Source organism: Quercus suber, unplaced genomic scaffold (genome assembly GCF_002906115.3).
Source record: "Quercus suber isolate HL8 unplaced genomic scaffold, Cork oak 2.0 scaffold_61, whole genome shotgun sequence".
NCBI classification, from domain to species: Eukaryota; Viridiplantae; Streptophyta; class Magnoliopsida; order Fagales; family Fagaceae; genus Quercus; species Quercus suber.
Window position 1 is genome coordinate 538,603 of NW_027069526.1, and position 21,145 is coordinate 559,747.

The following is a 21,145-nucleotide window of genomic DNA, read 5'->3' on the forward strand; positions in this document are numbered from 1 at the left end:
CACATTTGGCATATCGCAACCTGATCCGTGAGAAGTAAAATTTTTCTTTAGTCTGGTCATGCTTCTTGTTTCTAGTGTATCCTATATATGACTTCTCCTGATCTAATAAAGTTATATACATGTATTCTAAGACAAAGGGTGAGTGCATCAATTTTTACTTTCCGCTCTTAAATAATTTGTTTGCTGCGTATTGTCATGAGGATTTGGTTCATTTCCATTTGAATTAGTTTCTATTCAATAGAAGGGCAATTAAAATTATCAATAGCGTCGGGTTCATTCCACAAGTATAAGTATTTGTAGGTTGCGAGGGGAAAAGGTCGGAGTTCAAGTATATATTTAGAAAGAAACTTCATACACATATATACTTAGATTAGCTAGGCTAGAATAAAATTTCCATTTTATATAAATACACATATATATATATATAGCGAAAATCAAATTATTTCAAGTCATTTATTGTAATTAATTGACCTTTTTTATATACAAGAGTATATGAGTTTATTTTCACTCATGCATGTATTTCTTTTGATAACTATTATAACAATCAGCCTATCATCATGAAGCTGCCTTTTCTTCAGCAAGTGATGTAGATTGGTTGATCGAGCAAACAATAAATCTTGATATTTTATATCATTTTTTGGAATTTTAGATTTATGCTGTTATTTCCTTAATTTATGTATTTTTGATATTTTATCATCATTTGGTATCATAGCAAAGCTAGTTAGTAAACTTAGTATCATGTCATGGCATGTAAAGGAGCATGTGGAGGACAGCATGCTACCATATATCGATTACATGTATAAACACACAGTTTAAACTAGAGACACGTTTAGTGGAGGAAGAGTGGTTTGGTGCGATTTTAGAGCTGCTCGCTGCCTTAGCTGTTGTCAACTAGCCTAAAAAGTCCATCCAAATCCAAGTTCCATGGAAGAGGAGGAAGAGTAGTTTAATGTTGAGGATGATCACGTCAAAAGAGTTTCATCCGTTAATTTGGATTCATTGCAAGCCTATGATGAGTACTTCGATGATGGTGAAGATATGTCGGAGGTGAGTTGCGTAATTAAGGAATCATACAAGAGAGTTATACACAATATATTTGATGAAACTTGTAAGAGTTTTCTTATGCACATAAAAAATTTGCATAAACATATGCTCGCTGCCTTAGCTGTTGTCAACTAGCCTAAAAAGTCCATCCAAATCCAAGTTCCATGGAAGAGGAGGAAGAGTAGTTTAATGTTGAGGATGATCACGTCAAAAGAGTTTCATCCGTTAATTTGGATTCATTGCAAGCCTATGATGAGTACTTCGATGATGGTGAAGATATGTCGGAGGTGAGTTGCGTAATTAAGGAATCATACAAGAGAGTTATACACAATATATTTGATGAAACTTGTAAGAGTTTTCTTATGCACATAAAAAATTTGCATAAACATGCTGATATAAATAACCATTAAAATGTTTGGTGAAGTTCCAATTAAAGAGAACGATTTTAATGAAGGTGGATGATTCCACTTGGAAGTTGGAAAGAAATGATTTTAATTTGTTTCTAATTAAATCAACATAACATTAAATTGTTTGGATTTTTATTTTTGAAAGAGTTAAGAGCTAGATTTGAATTTATTTGGAAAGAATTAAAGGAACAAGATTCAATTCGACGAGATTTAAGAGTTGAAATGATTAGTTTTCACAATCCTTTTGTAGAACTTAGTTAAAACCGAAATAGGTAATGTCGTTCTTAAGCAGGATAAATTCTCTTTAAAGTGAGGAGAGTGCCATAAGATCTAAGCTAGCAATAGACTTGTGAATGATATAAGCATTAGGATGCAAATGTTTTCATGCATATCATCAACTCCTCTATCCAAAACTCTCATAAATAAATTCTTTCCCATCACGCGTATCGCACTAGGTGAAGTGAGATCCCGAAATTTTCCATTTCAATTAATTAACATGTATAAATTACCCCTTTATTTTATCTCGTTTTAAATTTTAACTCATTCTACTTTATTCAACTAGTTTTGGTTCATTCCATTAAAATCTATCTGGTACGGTGACTTTGGCCGTTATGTAAATGAATCATTATTTTTTTTCTAAACCCATTTATTTTTTATTACTTCACTCACATATGACATTTTATTATTATTTTCTTTTAACAATGTGGTTTTCTTGTTTACTTTACTCACATATAATATAGATTTTTTTTTTTCTTTCTTCATTATATTCTTTACTTATATATATGACATGTTATATATTTATATTATTTAGCAATGATATTAAGAATGTGTATTATTTGATGTTGAATTAATAATTTGATACGGTATAATGTCATGTGATGCAAACTTAAATCTATAAATTTTGTAATATATATAGAGCCAACCATACCCTTGAACAAAAGAAAGAAGTTCTTGCAGATTGGCAGACCTTCATGAAAGAGATATCCAGTAATGTCCATTTCTTTGAATATTTTGAGAAACACTTTGAGTGGCACAAGAAGACTTGTGTTCTCACCAAAACCAATTGGACAAAACCCCCTACCAAGGACACTAGTGGTAAACCCAAACCCCCAGAAGTTGTTAGGTCTCACCATCCACCACAGGAAGCCATAGTCTTCAACCACCGTGGAACAGACCTAGTTGCCTCTCCCTTCAAAATCCCTACCACCACAGAAGAAACGGTAGTGACAATACACCCAAATAGGCTTGGTATTGACTATCGAAATAGTCCGTTCTAAAGCACAAACCGAAATGGGTCTGAAATGATATTTGAACATTATTGTAGATAAAAACCCGAAAAGTGAAGTCAAAATTCTGTCATTTGATGTTCCGATCTTGGAACTCAACCAATCTTCTCGTCTTCACTTACAATCTCATTGAAGTCTCCCATTACACTGACCATGGCAAATTATCTTGCGAGTGTAGCCGCCTTAATAGTTTCAACAAAACACGAGAGACATGTTTCTACATCTCTTACTAGAACACCAATGTGTGACTAGAAGAATATGTTTTTAAGACGACTTCAACTTTATCTGACCAAAGCAATGCAAGTCCACCTCCAAATCCTACTCTATTTACAAAAACACCACCTCACATACCAACCCATACACGAATCTTTTCGGTATGACCAGGAATCCATGATCGAGTCGCATTTCCATCTGAAAAATTACACAGAGATCTTATTGCCTGAGCAGGCAATGGAGCTCACATACTATTTGCAGGTTTCCAAGCTCGCAGCAGTTCAAACTTAAGTGCGTCATTGTGAGTGGCGGGGCTGTAAGACACCCTTTGCTGATGAAGAAGAAATTTTAGCTTTTAGGCCTCCCTATCGTCATGCTTATTACGTTTAGGAGTGAGGACTTCATAAACAACATTGTCATGCTTCTTCTTCTGTAGCTGAGCTATTTCTTGATCTTCAAGGCCATTCAAAGAATATATTACCTTCGCAAGCCCATCTCTTCCACGTCTTAAGACGGTTGGGTTTTTTAGTTAAAAGCTGACTTGGGCCGGTCTGGGTAAGTTAACGAAGCATATTGGGCCAACGTCTGATTGTTGCTCATGGTGGTTATTAATTTTCCAATGAAGCGTTACCAGCCAATGTTGTCAATTCGGTTCCGGTAGCTACCCCAATTTATCAATTGGAATAAAATATTTTGATATCTATCTATTATGTCATTCAGTTTCAAAGCTAACACTAGATATATATATATATATATATATATTCTTAATTCAAAATCAATTAATAAATATTCTTAATATCATAATACAGTATATAATATAACATGTTTTATATGAATAAATGAAACAAAAATAAAAGACAAAATATATTCTTAATGAAGAAAAGAAAAACCTACGTCATATCACATATGTGAGTAAGGTAAATAAGAAAAAATCATTTTTAATGAAAAATAATAATGAAATGACATATTAAATTAAGTAATAAAAAAAATAGGTTTAGAAAAACATAATAATAATTTGTTTGCATACCAGTTGAAATCATTGTAGCGACAAGCGAGCGAAATTTAGTGGCATAAACCGAAATGAGCCAGAATTTAAAAGGTGATGGTATAGAGAGGTGATTTGTACTAGTTAACAAACGGAACAATGATTGGTATTATAGCCTTCAGTTGCCCCGAGCATCCGTAGTAGGTGTGGTAAATGTGTCAAATGTCAAATATTTGGCACATTTACCACACCAAACACAAAAATGGAGGTTTATGAGATGTGCCAAATCTCAAACATTATACCACATAGCTACAGTACTGTTGCAAATTTGCAACGGTACGGACAAATGTGACAAAATTTTTATTATTTTATATTCTCTTTCTCTCTCCTCTCTCTTCATTCTTTCTTCTCTCTTCTCTATCATTCACTGGTTGCCTCTCTCTTCATTCTTTCGTCTCTCTTCTCTATCACTCACCGATTCCCTCTCTCTTCGACCAGTCCAGGATGTTCACCGACAGCGACAACGACGTAGCTCCGACGACGACAGCGCGCTCCGCCACGCTCGATCTCACCCACTCTGACTCCTTTCTCTCTCGCTGAACTCGTCAAGATCTTGTCCGGACCATGAATCTTGTAGTACGATACCGATCTCGCCGCCGATCTCGCCAGTGGGTTATCTTGCCGCCGATCTCGCCAGTGGGTTACGATGTGGGTTTTGGGTCGGCGTTGATGTGGGTTTCGACGTGGGTTTTGGATCGGCGTTGATGTGGGTTTCGACGTGGGTTTTGGGTCGGCGTTGATGTGGGTTTTGGGTTGGTGTTGGTTTGGCATTTGGGGGGTGGTTGTGCTTGGCGATTGGTATTTGCTAGGTTTTTTTTTTTTTTTTTTTTTTTTTTTTTTTCCTGTATTGTTGGTGGTTTCTGCCTTGCTAGGGTGTGTGTGATGGTGGGGTGGTGGTGTTTGCTACCTTGTTGGGCATGTGTGGTGGTGAAGTGGTGGTTGTGCCGGTGGTGGCTGGTTGGTGTTGTTGTTGTTGTTGTTGTTGATGCTGTTAATGGTTAACGAGAGGGAGTAAATAATATATTATTTTAATGTGTAGTATATATTATTTTAATGTATAGAATTGAATGATAAAACATCTGATAAATGGGATGTTGTAAAATGATGTGGTAAAATAATAAAGTAGACTTTTAGTGTGGTAAAATGGCATAAATTTTGCAACATCTGATAAAGATGCTCTTAGTCAATCTAAGCTTTTTTCTGTAGAGCTTCATCAAGCGGCTCTATGTCCAGCAGCTAGTGAGCTAGAGAGCCCCCAAAAAGAAAGCCCAAGTGAGCCGAACAATATCAGAAGAGCCTGCTATTACTATTCTAAAATCTGAATGCCGAAAGCACAACAAAGTTCTTTGAATTTCAATAACCTTTATGACATAACATGTATCCAGTCCCAGCCCCAAACCTAGACCATAAATTCTAATTACCCGTCTCCAATTTCTTTTCCAAAAACAAACTTGTGCAGAGACATTCCAACCTAGAAAAAAACCCACTCCAAACAAACCCCCAAACACCAGCCACGGTATGAAAACATTCAAAAGACAATTTGTATCAATGAAAAAAGCAAGAAAAGAATGGCTTTCTATAGATATTTAAGAGTGTAAAGAGGTACACTGGGCACATGCAATTCGTCTTGGTGGCTCATGAATTAATGAACCATATTAACAGGAAGAAGAAAGGAAGAAACAGAGTGATGGCCTTAAAACTAGATATGAGCAAAGCGTATGACCGGGTGGAATGGGGATGTTTGCAACGAATCATGGAAAAACTAGGGTTTCATGCAAGGTGGATAAGCCTAGTAATGAAGTGCGTCTCTTCAGTGACATATGCAGTGTGTGTCAATGGTCAGTCATGTGGCCATATTGCCCCAACTAGAGGACTGAGGCAGGGGGATCCTCTATCACCCTACCTATTTCTCATTTCTGCCAAAGGTTTGTCTGCTCTGTTGCATAAGTCTGTTTTGAACAAGTCTCTAAAAGGGGTGGCTGCCTCTACTAGGGGACCTACCATTTCCCATTTATTTTTCGTTGATGATAGTTTGATATTTGGAAGAGCCATGGTTAGGGAGGGCGAGGAAATTCAGCGCGTGCTCCAAGTTTATGAGGAGTCCTCTGGTCAACAACTTAACAAAGATAAGACTTCCCTCTTCTTTAGCCCCAATACAAACCATGACACAAAGGAAGCTATAAAGGCCATGTTTGGAGCACAGGTCATCAAGCCACATGAGTCCTATCTGGGACTGCCTTCGCTAGTGGGTAAATCTAAATGAAACACGTTTTCGCAGCTAAAGCAAAGAGTGGCAAACAAGCTCACCGGGTGGAAGGAAAATTGCTATCAAATGCCGGAAAGGAGGTACTGATCAAGGCAGTAGCTCAGGCAATTCTATCTTACACGATGAACTGTTTTAAGCTCTCTAACACTCTATGCGAGGAGTTGACTGGAATGGTTAGACAATTTTGGTGGGGACAAGTGAAAGATGAAAAGAAAATGGCCTGGCTGAGTTGGGAGAAAATGTGTCTACCAAAGGAGAGGGGTGGTATGGGATTTCAGGATTTGAAACTGTTTAACCTTGCATTGTTGGCTAAACAGGGGTGGCGACTCCAAACAAATTCCTCCTCACTATTTTACCGGGTCTATAAGGCAAAATACTTCCCAAGCTGTGATTTTGTGGATGCTAGTATGGGGTGTAAGCCTTCATATGCATGGAGGAGCATCATGGCAGCCCAACCACTGGTCCGACGTGGTATGAGGTGGCAGGTGGGAGATGGTAAACAGATCAAGGTCTGGAAGGACAAATGGATCCCAAGTCCGAGTACATACAAGGTTATTACGCCTGAGAGAACACAGGGACAGATTCAGTGGGTTAGTGATCTTATCGATGAGGATAACAAGGAATGGAAGAGGGACCTAGTCAGCCAATGTTTCCTACCGGAAGATGCAGTGGCTATCCTTGGCATACCCTTGAGCGCTACCGAGGCAAGGGATAGAGTGATATGGGCGAAAAATAAGAATGGAAGGTTCACAGTCAAAAGTGCATACAGACTGGCACAGGAGGACCAAGGGAAAAAACTGATGGCTGAAGGCTCAAACCAGTCAACTATGAGAAATACATGGAGAAGACTATGGCAGATGAATGTACCAAATAAGGTCAAGCACTTTGCGTGGAAAGCATGTAGAAACATCCTAGCAACGAAAGAAAATCTATAGCGAAGGAACATCACAAAAGATAGCATGTGTGTAATTTGTGGGGAGCAGGTGGAGACCATAAGTCACTTGTTCTGGTTTTGTGATCATGCGAAAGAGGTGTGGTCCTCTTGCAAACTCTCCTTTCCTTTTGAGATTTTTCCTTCATGGGATTACATGGATGTCATTTGGCACCTTCAAAAATAGGAGGAGGCAAGGCCAGAAATTGTGGAGCGGACAGTCATGATTAGTTGGGGGATATGGAAAAATAGAAATGAGGCTCGACACGGGGGTAAGCGTAGAAGTGGACAGGCTGTGATGAGAAGCTCCCTCTGTTTGCTTGAAGAATTCCAAATGGTGAATGAAAAACCAACGACATGTGCAGTAAAGAACCAGGTCACTAAGTGGGTCCCTCCACAGGCAGGAGGCTATAAGGTGAACGTTGATGGAGCTGTATTCATTAAAAGGAAGCAGGCAGGGGTTGGTGTGGTGGTACGAGATGGCGGAGGACAGGTAATTGCAGCTCTATGCAAGAAACTAGACAATCCGTTGAGGCCACTGGAAGCAGAGGCCAAGGCTACGGAGATAGGGGTCACCTTTGCAAGGGAGATAGGGGTCATGGACGCGACCTTTGAGGGCGACTCGCTTGTGGTATGCAATGCTATCCACGGCTTGACTGAAGCAAATCCTACGGTCCAGAATGTTGTCACAAGAGTCCTAAAATGTGTTCAAGATTTTCGTACTTTTGCTTTTTCCCATATCAAAAGACAGGTAAATATCCCTACCCACGTACTGGCTCAGCAAGCAGTTAACGTGGAAGACTATCTTGTATGGCTTGAGGAATGCCCTGGGTGCATTGAACAAGCATGCATGCATGCATGATGTACTATCTACGTCTATTTCTGAATAAAATATTATGAGCATTCCTATCAAAAAAAAAAAAAAAAACTTGATGGTATGTTTACATCTAGGTTCGCTGCCTACAGCATTACCCCCTTAGATTTCTCTACTTTCAAGCCGAACAAATAGAGCTATAACAAAGGACCAAGGCATTCACCGAAATTTACAAAAAATGGGCGTTAGCTTGCTTAAAATGCTAGGCTTAATTCTAGATAAGATCACCCAAACAAAACTTGTTCTACTCAAGGTGGTGTTGGTGATGAATTCACGAGGCGTGATCTCCAACAGCCCTTCAAAATATTGTGGTGCTGAGATTTAAAATGGATTTTAGTTGATTTGAGTGAAGGTTTTGAAGATTTGGCCTCGGCAGCTCGAATGGCATGATTGGGGATCGAGTTTTTGAATAGGTAAGGCATACCAACAAAAACGCTGGTTGGAATCTTGTACACATGGCAATAAGTTTGATCGCCTCCACGAGGAATGGAGAGCGTCCAAGGAAGTCTCCTCTGTAGATGGATTTTCAACCAACCGACTATTGCTACATATCATTGATCAAGTACCTTAGAACCAATCGAAACAATTGGAATAAAAAACACATTACAAACAGAAACAGTAGCACCATGTTTATGACATCGTACTATTTTATTTGAGTACATGAGTCAAACAGATATATGCATCCAGAAAGAAAGAACACATTACATGTCACCCAACCGAATAAAAGAACACACATATATCACTTTTTATAAGAAATCGTACAATTTTATTCCAGTCATTTGCATGGTAAGCATCTGATCATTACATATTATTATCAAATACATTAGAACCAAGAGACACAAAAATAATACACACACAGGAGCACTTTGTAACAAAGCAAGCATATGACTTTTATTGATCAAACCCATAGCAACACATTAAAGGAAAAAAAAAGTAACCTGGAGAGCCAAATAGTAAATTGAGACATTATGTCTAAATACCTCTTTAGGCTTTTGTCCAACTCCCACATCATTCTTCACGGCCAAATAAGTAATGAAAGGAAGCAGAAATCTGTTAAAAGTTGCAGTGTCAAAATTTTAATGATTTGTTTTAAGAACTAAAAAAATGAATTGGAACTGAGAAATAAAATGAAAGACTGCCTTACCTACATATAATCTTGAGCTCCATTCAGTATTGACTATGGTCATCAATAATTATGGCCGGAGATAGAGCAATGTCGCCCCAAATTATCTCCTTGGTTTCCTCAATTTCTGCTGTGAATTTCACTGGCATATCCTTTAACTTCAATTCGCTAAGAGTCTTTAGATGCCCCAACCCAGTTGGGACCTTCAAACTGTTGCAGGAACGAATCTCCAACTTCTTGAGGTTTGGCATTGCTTCCTCCACCACATTCCATTCTTCCAATTCCTCAAGCATCCAGAAGTTCAGAACATGAAGCAGGGGAAAGCCTCCCTTGGAGCATGACATGCTTTTCCCAGTATAAGAACCAGAGTACAAATTGAGACATTCAAGCTTTTTATATAAGTTTCTCTAACTCTGGCATTGGATCATCTAAAAGTCCAGAGGCAGACAAGGTAAGGTCAGTTAGGCTTTGTGGGAGCCTATTAATGGATGTATTCTCTAGTTTTCCAAACAAATATAGGTTAGAAAGATTTTCAAGGCCTAACAAGAAAGTTGCCTTCAAATCTTGAGGCCGACTCATTTCATCAATTGATTTCAACTTCAAAGTTTTAAGCTGCTTCAGTTTCAAAAGACTCTCAGCTAGTGCTATTTGCTGCGACAGATTCAGTTGGAAAGCTAGTGCCAATTTTCTAAGGTTGGTCAACCTACGGAGGCCATCCTTTAGAGGACTGTCTTTATCTATAAATGCACCCCTCAGTGTGTGAAGATTTTGCAAAGAACTCCCACTTGGTTGATGCTTAATTTGGCTTCGATAAATTTGGTTCATGCATAGGTGCCGAAGTTTCTTCAATTTCCATATTGAACTAGGGAGAATACGGATATAAGTATGCTTCACATCCAGAGTTTGGAGGTTGGTTATGTTGCCAATTGATGGTGGGATCTTCTCCAGGGAAGTCCACCTTAACCCCAAATATGTTAAATGAATTAATTTTCCTATACTGTTTGACAATTGGGGTCGAAATACATGTTCAAGATCAAGGACTTTTAACTGTAAGAGATGACCACTTGCAATACCCAGAGAAAGGAAGTTACTTATTTCTTCTCCAGGTTTATTGCCTTCTCGAGTATCAAAAAAGAGAATTGAGCGGGGATTTCTGCAGCTTTGCAATAAATTTTGTAAATTTTTACCGCTACCATGAATAAGAGTAGATCTGGCATCATGTTCATCAGCATTATAAGCAAGCCGCTGATCAAAGCTTGCATTTGATCGCAACCATAAATCTCGCAGAGCACTAGGGAAACTACATGTCTTTTCCTTCCCGTTAGGCTTTCTTTCCACCACCTGTACCAAGTTGCGGCTTATCAACTCTCTCAATATTTTTTGCAACTAATTCAGGAGGCTCTTGCTCAACGCCACTTGGTGTTACCAACCCTTCTGCAACCCACAAAGCGACTAATCTCCTTGCTGAAGTTTCAGAGTCCTTTGGAAAGAGTCCAAAATAAGAAAGACATTGCCTTAGATGTGGAAGCAAGTCTTTTACATTAAAACCCATAATTTCCAACCATGGTGTTTGGCTATGATCGATATGGTCAAGCGCCTTCAACAACTCCTCATAAGTCACATTCTTCGTCCCTGAAAATAGATACCCAAGACGTAAGATGGAAAGTGGTAAGCCCCCACACCTTCCTACTCCTTTACGTGCGAGTAAATTCACTTTTTGAGCTTCTCCTGCTTCTGGAGAGAGTTCGGGCTGGTCATAAGTTTCAGAGGGAAGGTCGACCATCTGCTGAAACAAACTCAAGCTCTCATCTTTGGTTCGTAGTTGAAGTTAGTAGTAGTGCTCAGCATTTGAAGCTACACTCTTGTGCCGTGTGGTGATCAAAATTCTGCTCCCATTTGTGCTATCCCGGAATGCGGCTTTTAAACTCTCCAAGGCTTCCACTGACAAGATGTTGTCTAGAACTATAAGGTACTCTTACCCTTCAAGAACCCATTCAGCTCCATGATCGAGTAATCCTTTTCCTTTCCTTCCTTATTCGTCGCTGGTGCAGTGTTAAACTTGATGAGATCAATCTCACTGCTAGTGATGCTAGGACTAATGCTAGTGCTGTGGAAGATAAGTCCAAAATTGATATCAGTGCAGTGAAAGGCAAGACCACGATCCCAAAGGCAGAGCATGAGGTAATGGACATGAGCTACTTAATGGAGACAATAGAAGCCATACCATACCAAGACTTGTTTATACACAGTTAGAGGAATTGTTGCCATGTGGTTTAGGGAGATAAAGGCTGTGATATAAACTCTAGTAATCATAGGTAGTTGTAGCATAAGCTTGTAATCACTTTTCCCTTCAAAAGTGGAGATTAGTTTTTTATTTTTTAATTGTATCAGATAGCTTTTGTATATATAGAGCTAGGCGATTGTACTTTATTCATTCTAGAAAGTTGTATTGCTCAGTATTCTTCAATAAAACAAAGAGTTTTATTCAGAGAGAGCCTTCACCTCCTTTTACATGGTATCAGAGCTTTGGCTAGCACAGATTTACTGATTTCCTAGCCAATCTCTCTTCAATTTTCTTTCTTTGATAAGATATTTTCCTGAGAAAATCCATTCTTTTAACTTCTAAAGAATTTTCTTGAGAAATAATCTGGTTATCTTTGATCTTCATCTCCCTCAATTGAGTTTTGAGTACCATCATGGCATCTCCTGAATCGAGCTATCAAACCAGTTGCACCTCTTAACCAAACACTGAAATCAATTCTTCAAATCTAGGCAACATCTTGGTTACACAACCACTGCTTGGAATGAAGAATTATCACTCTTGCTCAAAGGCTATGATCTTAGCTCTCACTGCCAAGAAGAAGATAGGTTTCATTAATGGAAAAATTGTTGAGCCAAATCCAGAATCTCCTCTCTATGAAGATTGGTTAAGCTGCAACACAATGGTGATTTCATGGATGATCAACTCCATGCATGTTGACGTATCTAGCAGCATAATGTATTGTCAAACTGCCAGTGAGATGTGGCTTGAATTGCAAAAACTCTTTTCACAGGGTAGTGGTCCCAAGATCTACAATCTTCAGAAGGGGATTTCTAACATCTCTCAAAACCAGATGACAGTCATAGAGTACTTCACAAGATTCAAGAAGATAAGGGATCAACTGCTCAATTTGGAGCCATTACCAAAGTGTACCTGTGGAGCAATCAAAACCCTAAGTGCTTCTCATGACAAGACTTATGCTATGAGGTTTTTGATGGGTTTGAATGAGAATTTGGAGACTATAAGGACTCAGATTCTGATATAGGAGCCTTTTCCTTCGATTAGCAAGATTTATGCCTTGGTTCTTCAAGAAGAGTCTCACAAGAGTGTAGGACATGGAGGATCTTACACTGCAAAGCCTGATTCAATAACAATGTATGCTAATTTGAAGGAAGTAATTCTAGTAATCCTACTTGGAACAAAGGACACAACAAAAAAGAGAGACCTTTATGCATTCACTGCAACATGCTTGGACATACAATTGATAAATGTTACAAGTTACATGGTTATCGACCAGGATATATATAAACCAAAAGGAAGATCAAGTGCTAATCAGGTCACTTGCAATCCAGGAATAGCAACTAATAGTGGTTCAGTTCAATGTCCTATTTCTAAAGCTCAATGTGAGCAATTGTTGGCATTCCTCAATGCTGGTTGTAACTCTGGTGAGAATCATCATGCAGCCAATGTGTGTACTAGTAATGGATTGGATAATTTGGTTTCTAGAGCGGTTGATGCGTGTTCATTTGCTAGTGTTCCTGCTACTGCTGGTGTGGCAACCACTAATCCACATCCTCAAGCTCATAACAATTACCTTGAAACTATGTCAAGTATTGTTTCTAATCTTGCTTTCAGTCCAAATTTAACACATTCCATTTTTTTCAGCCAAACTAGTTGATAGAACCTGTTTTGGAACTACTGATTGGGTCATAGACACGAGTGCTACTAACCACATGATGCATTTTGTGTCTTGTTTCACCACAATAATTGCCACATTGAACACTCGTGTAAATTTGCCCAATGATGAGGTAGCCTTAGTCACACATATTGGGACTGTCAAAATTAATTAAAACCTCATCTTATATAATGTTCTTTGTGTTCCATCTTTTAGCTTCAATCTCGTATCAGTTAGCCAACTTGCCAAATTTGTCCTATGTTGCCTTATTTTCTTTCGTAACTTGTGTTTCTTCTAGGACCTTGCTCATTGGAGCACACTTGGTCTGGGTAAAGAGTGCAATGGCTTCTACCTACTGGAAGATAGCAATTCAGTCTCTTCTTTTGTTTCAGTTGCTTTTTCTATTAATAAAACTCAGCCACATATATGGCACTTGAGGTTGGGGCATCCTTCCAATGCCAAGCTGAATTTACTCAAGTCAAATAATGTACAGATTTGTGATTCAAATAAAGATTTCTTTTGTGATGTTTGTCCTCTTGCCAAACAGAAAAGATTGCCTTTTAATGAAAGTTTACATATTTCTAAGAATTTTTTTGATTTGATTCATTGTGATTTGTGGGGTCCATTTTCTATATCTACCATTGATTCTTGCAAATATTTCCTCACTATAGTGGGTGATTGCTCTAGATGTACATGGGTTTATTTGTTGAAGTACAAATCACAAACTCAGTCCATATTAGAGCAATTTTGCACTATGGTTGAAACTCAATTTTCTAGGAAAGTAAAGGTCATTAGAACTGATAATGGAACTGAATTCATCATGAGTGATTTCTTTGCTAAAAGGGGCATTTTGCATCATTTGAGCTGTGTTGAAACTCCTTAGCAAAATGCAATTGTAGAGAGGAAACATCAACATATCTTGAATGTAGCAAGGTCACTCATGTTCCATTCTCACTTGCCTTTACATCTCTAGGGGCATGGTGTTTTAACTGCTGCATATCTGATTAATAGGATTCCTAGTACACCTTTATCTCACAAAACCCCCTATGAGGTCCTTTATGGTAGTCCTCCTTCCTATGCTCATTTAAGGATCTTTGGCTACCTTTGTTATGCTTCTACACTTGCACATAACAGGTCCAAATTTGCAGCAAGAGCAAGGAGGTGTGTCTTTCTAGGCTATCCTTTTGGCATAAAAGGTTACAAAGTTTAAGATTTGTCCACAAATGCAGTTTTCAAATCTAGAGATGTGGTTTTTTATGAAAACATATTTCCTTTTATTGATGGTAGAGCCTCAATTTCAGACCCTTTTACTTCAATTACTAAAGTTGATGGTCTTGCATCTTCCAGCTCAGGTAATGACTCTTTTGTCACTCCTATTACTATCCAAGATGAGTCTATTGCTTGTTCAAATCTTGTTCCTGGTCCTATTCCAGTTCAAGTTTCTTCTCTCCATTTTGATTCCTCTCATGCAGCTTTTGATTCTATTGATTTTTCAGTTCCTTCTTTACCCATGTCCATGGTTCCTACTTCTATCACATTAGTACCTACTTCTACATCAACTCATGAACCACCATCAGCACCTATCTAAAGATCATCTAGGCAATCCACTAAACTAGTCTACTTACAGGATTATGCTTGTGTTACTACTCATGTTTCTGGTACACCTTATGATGTGGCTGATGGGCTTACTTACTCCCATTTAGAGCCTTGTTATCAATCATATCTATTGGCAGTTAGCACATCACCTCAAGAGTCACAATTCTTTTTCCAAGCTGTTAAAGATCCTTTTTGGGGAGCAGCAATGGACAAAGAAATTCAAGCACTTGAACATACTCATACTTGGGAGCTTACTACATTACCTCCTGGTAAAACCCCTATTGGGTGTAAGTGGGTGTATAAGATTAAGTTGAATCCTGATGGAATAGTAGAGAGATACAAGGCTAGACTTGTGGCTAAGAGGTACACACAAAGGGAGGGCATTGATTTTCTTGAGACCTTCTCTCTTGTTGCTAAGACAATCACTATTAGAGTCCTTATTGCTTTTGCAGCTGCTAGGTGTTGGCCCCTTCACCAATTGGACATAAACAATGCTTTTCTACATGGGGATTTAGATGAAGAAGTGTACATGTCATTGCCTCCTCGTTTTCACAGTAAGGGGGGAGGGGGGGACTTCAATTGCCTCTTCTTCTTCAAATTCATCTGCTCCTCCTATTGTCTACAAGCTGCTTAAATCCTTTTATGGTTTGAGACAAGCTTCAAGACAATGGTACACAAAATTGTCATACGCTATTCAGCAACTTGGATTTGTTCAATCTACTGCTCATAACTCTCTTGCTCTTTGTTCACAGCTTTATTGGCCTATGTGGATGACATGGTCATCACAGGAAATGATCCTACTTGTGTAGAAACTTTGAAGTCAGTTTTGGATGCTAAATATGGAATTAAAGATCTTGGATTACTTAAGTTTTTCTTAGGACTTGAAATTGCTAGAAGCAAGAAGGGAGTAAGCTTAAACCAAAGGAAGTTTGCTTTAGACATTTTAAAGGAAACAAGCATGATGGGTTGTAAGCCTGCTAAATCTCCAATGGAACAACAATTGAAAATGTCAAAGGATAGTGGTGAACTTCAATCAGATTCAAGCAAGTATAGAAGGCTCATAGGTAAATTGATGTACTTGACACTTAGTAGACCTGATATTACATATGCTGTGAATAGGCTAAGCCAATTTTTAGCCAAACCAAGAGTTCCTCATATGCAGGTTGCAACAAGAATTTTGCAATATGTCAAAGGTACACCTGGACAATGGATTTTCTTTCCTAGTGATTTAGATTTACAATTGAGAGCATATTGTGATGCTGACTGGGCAAGATGCCCAGACACAAGGAAATCACTTACCGGATATTGTGTTTTTCTTGGAGATGCATTGATTTCATGGAGATCAAAGAAGTAGTCAATGCTATCAAGATCTTCAGCTGAAGTTGAGTGTAGATCTATGACTAGCACCACCTGTGAAGTTACTTGGATTTTATTTTTACTAAGAGATTTGCAAGTGAAGCATAAGAAGTCAGTTTTGCTTTACTGTGACAACCAGGCAGTGTTGCATATAGCAGCAAATCCAGTGTTCCATGAGAGGTCAAAACACATAGATGCATATTGTCACATAGTTAGAAATAGAGTTTTAGATGGTATAATTAAGACTTTCCATGTTGCATCCAAGAATCAATTGACAGATATTTTTACTAAGGCACTTGGTGTCGACAACTATGTTAGAATGGTTAAGAAATTGGGATTGATTAATATTTTTTCTCATCAAGTTGAATATCCAGAGTATATTGTGGATGACCAAGCAGCAAGAGCTTTGCTCTTGAGGGGGGGGGGGGTGTTAAATTTGATGAGATCAATCTCAATGCTAGTGATGCTAGTGCTGTGGAAGATAAGTCCAAAATTGATACCAGTGCAGTGAAAGGCAAGACCACGATCCCAAAGGCAGAGCATGAGGTAATGGACATGAACTACTTAATGGAGACAATAGAAGCCATACCTTACCATGACTTGTTTATACACAGTTATGAGGAATTGTTGCCACGTGGTTTAGGGAGATAAAGGCTGTGATATAAATTCTTGTAATCATAAGTAGTTGTAGTATAAGCTTGTAACCACTTTTCCCTTCAAAAGTGGAGATTATTTTTTTATTCTTTAATTGTATAAGATAGTTTTTGTATATATAGAGCTAGGCGATTGTACTTTATTCATTCTAGAAAGTTGTATTGCTTGGTCTTCTTCAATAAAACAAAGAGTTTTATTCAGAGAGAGCTTTCACCTCCTTTTACATGTAGGCATGACCTTCTGTCCTAAACTTTTCAGGAGTACATTCTTTTCCTCATCCACTCTATCAGTTAGAGGCACCCAGTATCTGGATTAAAAATGGTTCTGAATAGCACTATGGTTAAAAACCATCTGCAGTGTTGTCTTACCAATGCCCTTCATCTTCATCCATGCCAACTACCGAGTTCCTCTCTCTCCTCTGTTCAACGCGAAATATTGTTACGTAAATCTCGAGAATTCTGAGTGTTGTTTTAAATCTTCCAATTTCTTTGAACTTTGTCTGAGACTCTGTCTCCTTTTGATTTTCACTCCATTTCGAGCATGAACTTTCTCCATGGGATTTCAATGATTTTCCAGCATCTTTAATAATTTCCTTCAGTTGATTCGTACAAGCCATTCTTGAATGCTTTATGCCTTCGATTGCTTTTGCATTCATGAGAAGTTTGTGTGCATCCTTTAAACGACTTTGTAGTTGTGTGAACTCATCCATGGCTTGCCCCTGACTGAGCTGATTGTGAAAGTTGTTCAAAAGAGAAGTGTAAGGTTGAATTTAATCAACCATCTAATTGGCTTTATTCTGTAATCAATTTGCCTGTAATTTAGCACTTAGCAACCCTGTATTTAGGTGGAAAAATTGTAAGGGTAGTGTGTGAGAAGTTATGAAGAAAAGTTCAAGAGTGTGCAAGAAAAACAGAGGTTCGTGGCTAGGGCTAGCAGGTGGATCGCAACTGGCAAGCCGTCAAAAGCTGGCACGTGAGAGGCACACTGGGAAGCTGAAGGGTCGCGCCAGCTGTCACGCTACAGGATAAAAGTTCCAGACTGGCCAGGCCGTTACGTCGCAACTTGAACTCGTGACTTGGACAAGCCGCGAGACCAAGTCGCCAACTTGCCCTGTTTGGCAAAAACTGACGTTTTGCATTCCCTTCTCACCCTACTATATATACACCCTTATACCCATCATATTGAGAGAGCTTCCAGAGAGAATTTTGTGAGAGAAAACCCTAGAGAAAAACAAGATTGCCTCATCCCCAATCTTTATCTAAAGAGACTCTACAAATTCCTCTACTCTCTTCCTCTCCATTGTCATACCCTTGAGAGGTCATTTACTAAACCCTTATCTCACCACACCCACGTCTGTGAGAAGGTCCATTTGGTGTTTAGGGAAGCAGTTTGGGAAGGAACCAATATACATTGATTAATGCTATGGTCAAGTAGCGGAATCCGGCAAGCTAAAGAAGAAACAGGTTCGGCGTAACCTCGTTGGAACAAGAAGCTTGGAGGGCTTAGGTACTTGGGTAGATTAGGCTTGGAGGGTCTTCTGCTGTTCATGTATCCCAACTATATTCTTTAGTGGATTTTATCACCGCTTGGAGGGCGGCGGAGAGGTTTTACGCTGAGGACTTTGGTTTCCTCTTCGATAACACATCGTGTGTTGTCCGTGTGTTTGCATCTCTCTTTCCTTTATCTTTGCCTTATATTTACTGCTGTGGATGTGTTTATATTTGGCTTAAATTGTTTTATCAATTCTGTTATAAGCTTGTTATCAAATTCCGCACATTAATTGTTTAATATAAAGCTTGAATTGGTATTTTGTATCTGGGGGTCTAAACGTTCAAGGGTGTTTCATACCCATATTGAACTTTCAATTAGTATCAGAGCGGGTACACTTGTTGTGGTTTTAATACCTAAGTGTGATCCTTGACCCCTTGTTGAGATGGATAGGTTTCAATCTCTCACTGCTCCATCATTTTTTGATAGTAATAACTATGCTTTTTGGAAAGTCCGAATGAGGGCGTTTTTGTGTTCTATGGATGAGGTTGTGTGGGATGCAGTTGATATAGGATGGACAAAGCTAGTGGATGCCAAATCCACTTGGGACAAGGCAGCTCTTGCGGCAGCTAATGCAAACAGTAAAGCATTGAATGTCATTTTCTGTGGTATCTCTCTAGAAGAATTTTACAGGATTTCACATATTACTGTTGCTAAGGAAGCATGGGAGATTCTGGAGAAGACCTATGAAGGAACCAAGAAGGTGAAAGACACCAAACTTCAGATGCTGACCACTCGCTTTGAGCAGCTAAAAATGGATGAGGATAAGTCCTTTGACTCTTTTTATAGTAAGCTAAACGAGGTGGTCATCGGCAAATTTAATTTGGGGGAAAAGACAGAGGAGTCTAAAGTTGTAAGGAAGATCCTTCGGTCACTACCAGAAAGTTTTCGTGCCAAAGTTATAGCCATTGAAGAGAGTAAAGATCTTGGCAAAATCAAGGTTCAAGAGCTGGTTGGATCTCTACAGACATATGAGTTGTCTCTTCCTTCAGCGAAGAAGAGCAAATCCCTTGCTCTTAAGACAATTGATGAGAGGATAGTGTCTCATGAATCTTCAGAAGAGGATACGGTAGATAAAGATGTGGCGTATCTTGTAAAGAACTTCCGGAAATTTCTAAAGCTCAAGAATAGTGGAAAATTTGGTGACAAAAGAAAATTTCAGAGTGTCGAAAAAGAGAAGAAAGACTTCTGAAGAAAAGATGGTAAAGATTCCCAATCCTCACAAGGAATTACATGTTTTGAATGTAATGGGCATGGGCATTTTAAAAAGGAATGTCCAAACTACTTGAAGTCGAAGGGAAAGGTCTATGCCACTACTTTAAGTGATTCGGACTCATCAAATTCTGATTCTGACGAGAGCTGTGATGGAGAAGGAAATTTCTCCGCATTCATGACCATTGCTCATGTGGAATCCTCAGATGACTTGGATACACTTGTGAAGGCACTTGGTGAACATTCTGACTTGGAGTCTATTGGAGGTGTTGAAGAATCGGAAGCTGAAGAGGATGAAGGTACATTGAGTATTCAAGAGAATTACACTTTACTCCTTGAGAAATCAGGTGAGTATGCAAGGGTTGCAAAGGCGGCTGTAAAGAAGATGAAAAGGGCTGAAGAGGACTACAAAAGTCTACTGGCTAGATATAAAGAGGCTAAATGTGAGATTGAGACACTAAATGGAGAGTTATCGGAAGCTTACGCCAAAGTAAGATTCCTTGAGCAAGAGATGGTGCAAGCGCAAGCCAAGATTGAAAGGGTGTCCTCCAGAAAGCTGGAAGATGTTATCTCATCTCAAAAACATTTCTCAGATAAGTTCGGATTAGGGTATACCGAAGGAAGTAGCTCATCAGCCAAAGCTACCAAAAAAGTGAAATTTGTGAAGGCCATAGAGCCTGCTATAGAAGAAACCATCCCTGAGAATGTTAAGGCTGAGAAGAAGAATGTGTGTGAGCAACAGATGGTGAATAAGCCCCGAAATCAATCTATGGGCAGACACGAAACCAGAGCAAGATCTCTCTCAAGACCACAATTAGAACTGAGTATGTGTGTCACTATTACAGATTGCGAGGGCATACTAGACCAAACTATCAAAAGCTGAGAGCAGACAACAATGCAAGCGCACCTCGGTCACAAGGAAGAAGGAATGACAAGAGGTCTTAGGGTTGTGAGAAACCAAGAAGTCAAAACAATGATCTAGGAATGACGGACGTGATGAAGATGATCGGTGCCTTCACCAACTGCTTGGAGAGCTTCAACAGGAGGTTTGAAAGTCCTAACTCTCGTACCCGATCCGTCAAGGATATCACCCTAAACGCATGTGACGTGTGGGTGACAAAGGGTACTCATGCATAAGCATTATAACATGTCCATGCATCAATTCTTCCTATGCTTTGTGGAGATGATTGGTTATTTGCGTTGTGTTTTTGAGTATCTGTTTTATTTGTGTTTAAAATGCTTTTACATCTTTCTTGTTTTTGATCATTCTTCTACTGCTTTTGTGTCAAAAATCCTAAAACACATAAAAAGTTTAAAATCCAAAAAGTTTGATCACTTTGTTGAGTTTCTGTCTCAAAGCATGTTTAGCCCTGTACCTTTGTACTAATGGCTCTGTGCATTTAACGAGCTTAGCTTGTCTCTCATGCACTCATATCATTGTGGAAGAAATTCTGAAATCTATGTGATTGTTGTAAATAAATCTTCAACCTTGTCATGAATGATTAGTGAATGGTTTTGTTGATCTTGAGACATGCATAGACTCATGCCTATATATCTTCCCACTCTTTATTTTTATGCTTTAAAAGAGCTCTCTAAATGTAAATCTCCAAATGAAAAGAGATATAGAGCTGCAAAAGCCTGTCGCACATACTAGT

The 21,145-nt window shown here is 38.8% G+C and overlaps 2 protein-coding genes across 2 annotated transcripts; one reads left to right on the forward strand and one right to left on the reverse strand.

Annotated features, from left to right (window-relative positions):
• Positions 1–9,046: 9,046 nt before the first annotated feature.
• On the reverse strand, positions 9,047–11,381 carry LOC112031575 (probable disease resistance RPP8-like protein 2). The gene is given in 5 exon segments (XM_065772666.1): positions 9,047–9,116; positions 9,211–9,584; positions 9,586–10,570; positions 10,572–11,163; positions 11,249–11,381. Coding segments are annotated over 4 exon segments (2,061 nt in total). The 3' UTR covers positions 9,047–9,116; positions 9,211–9,233.
• Positions 11,382–12,023: 642 nt separating this feature from the next.
• LOC112031568 (uncharacterized) lies at positions 12,024–12,494 on the forward strand. The gene has a single exon (XM_024064255.2). The coding sequence runs from the start codon at positions 12,024–12,026 to the stop codon at positions 12,492–12,494; it is 471 nt and encodes a 156-aa protein (XP_023920023.2).
• Positions 12,495–21,145: the final 8,651 nt, after the last annotated feature.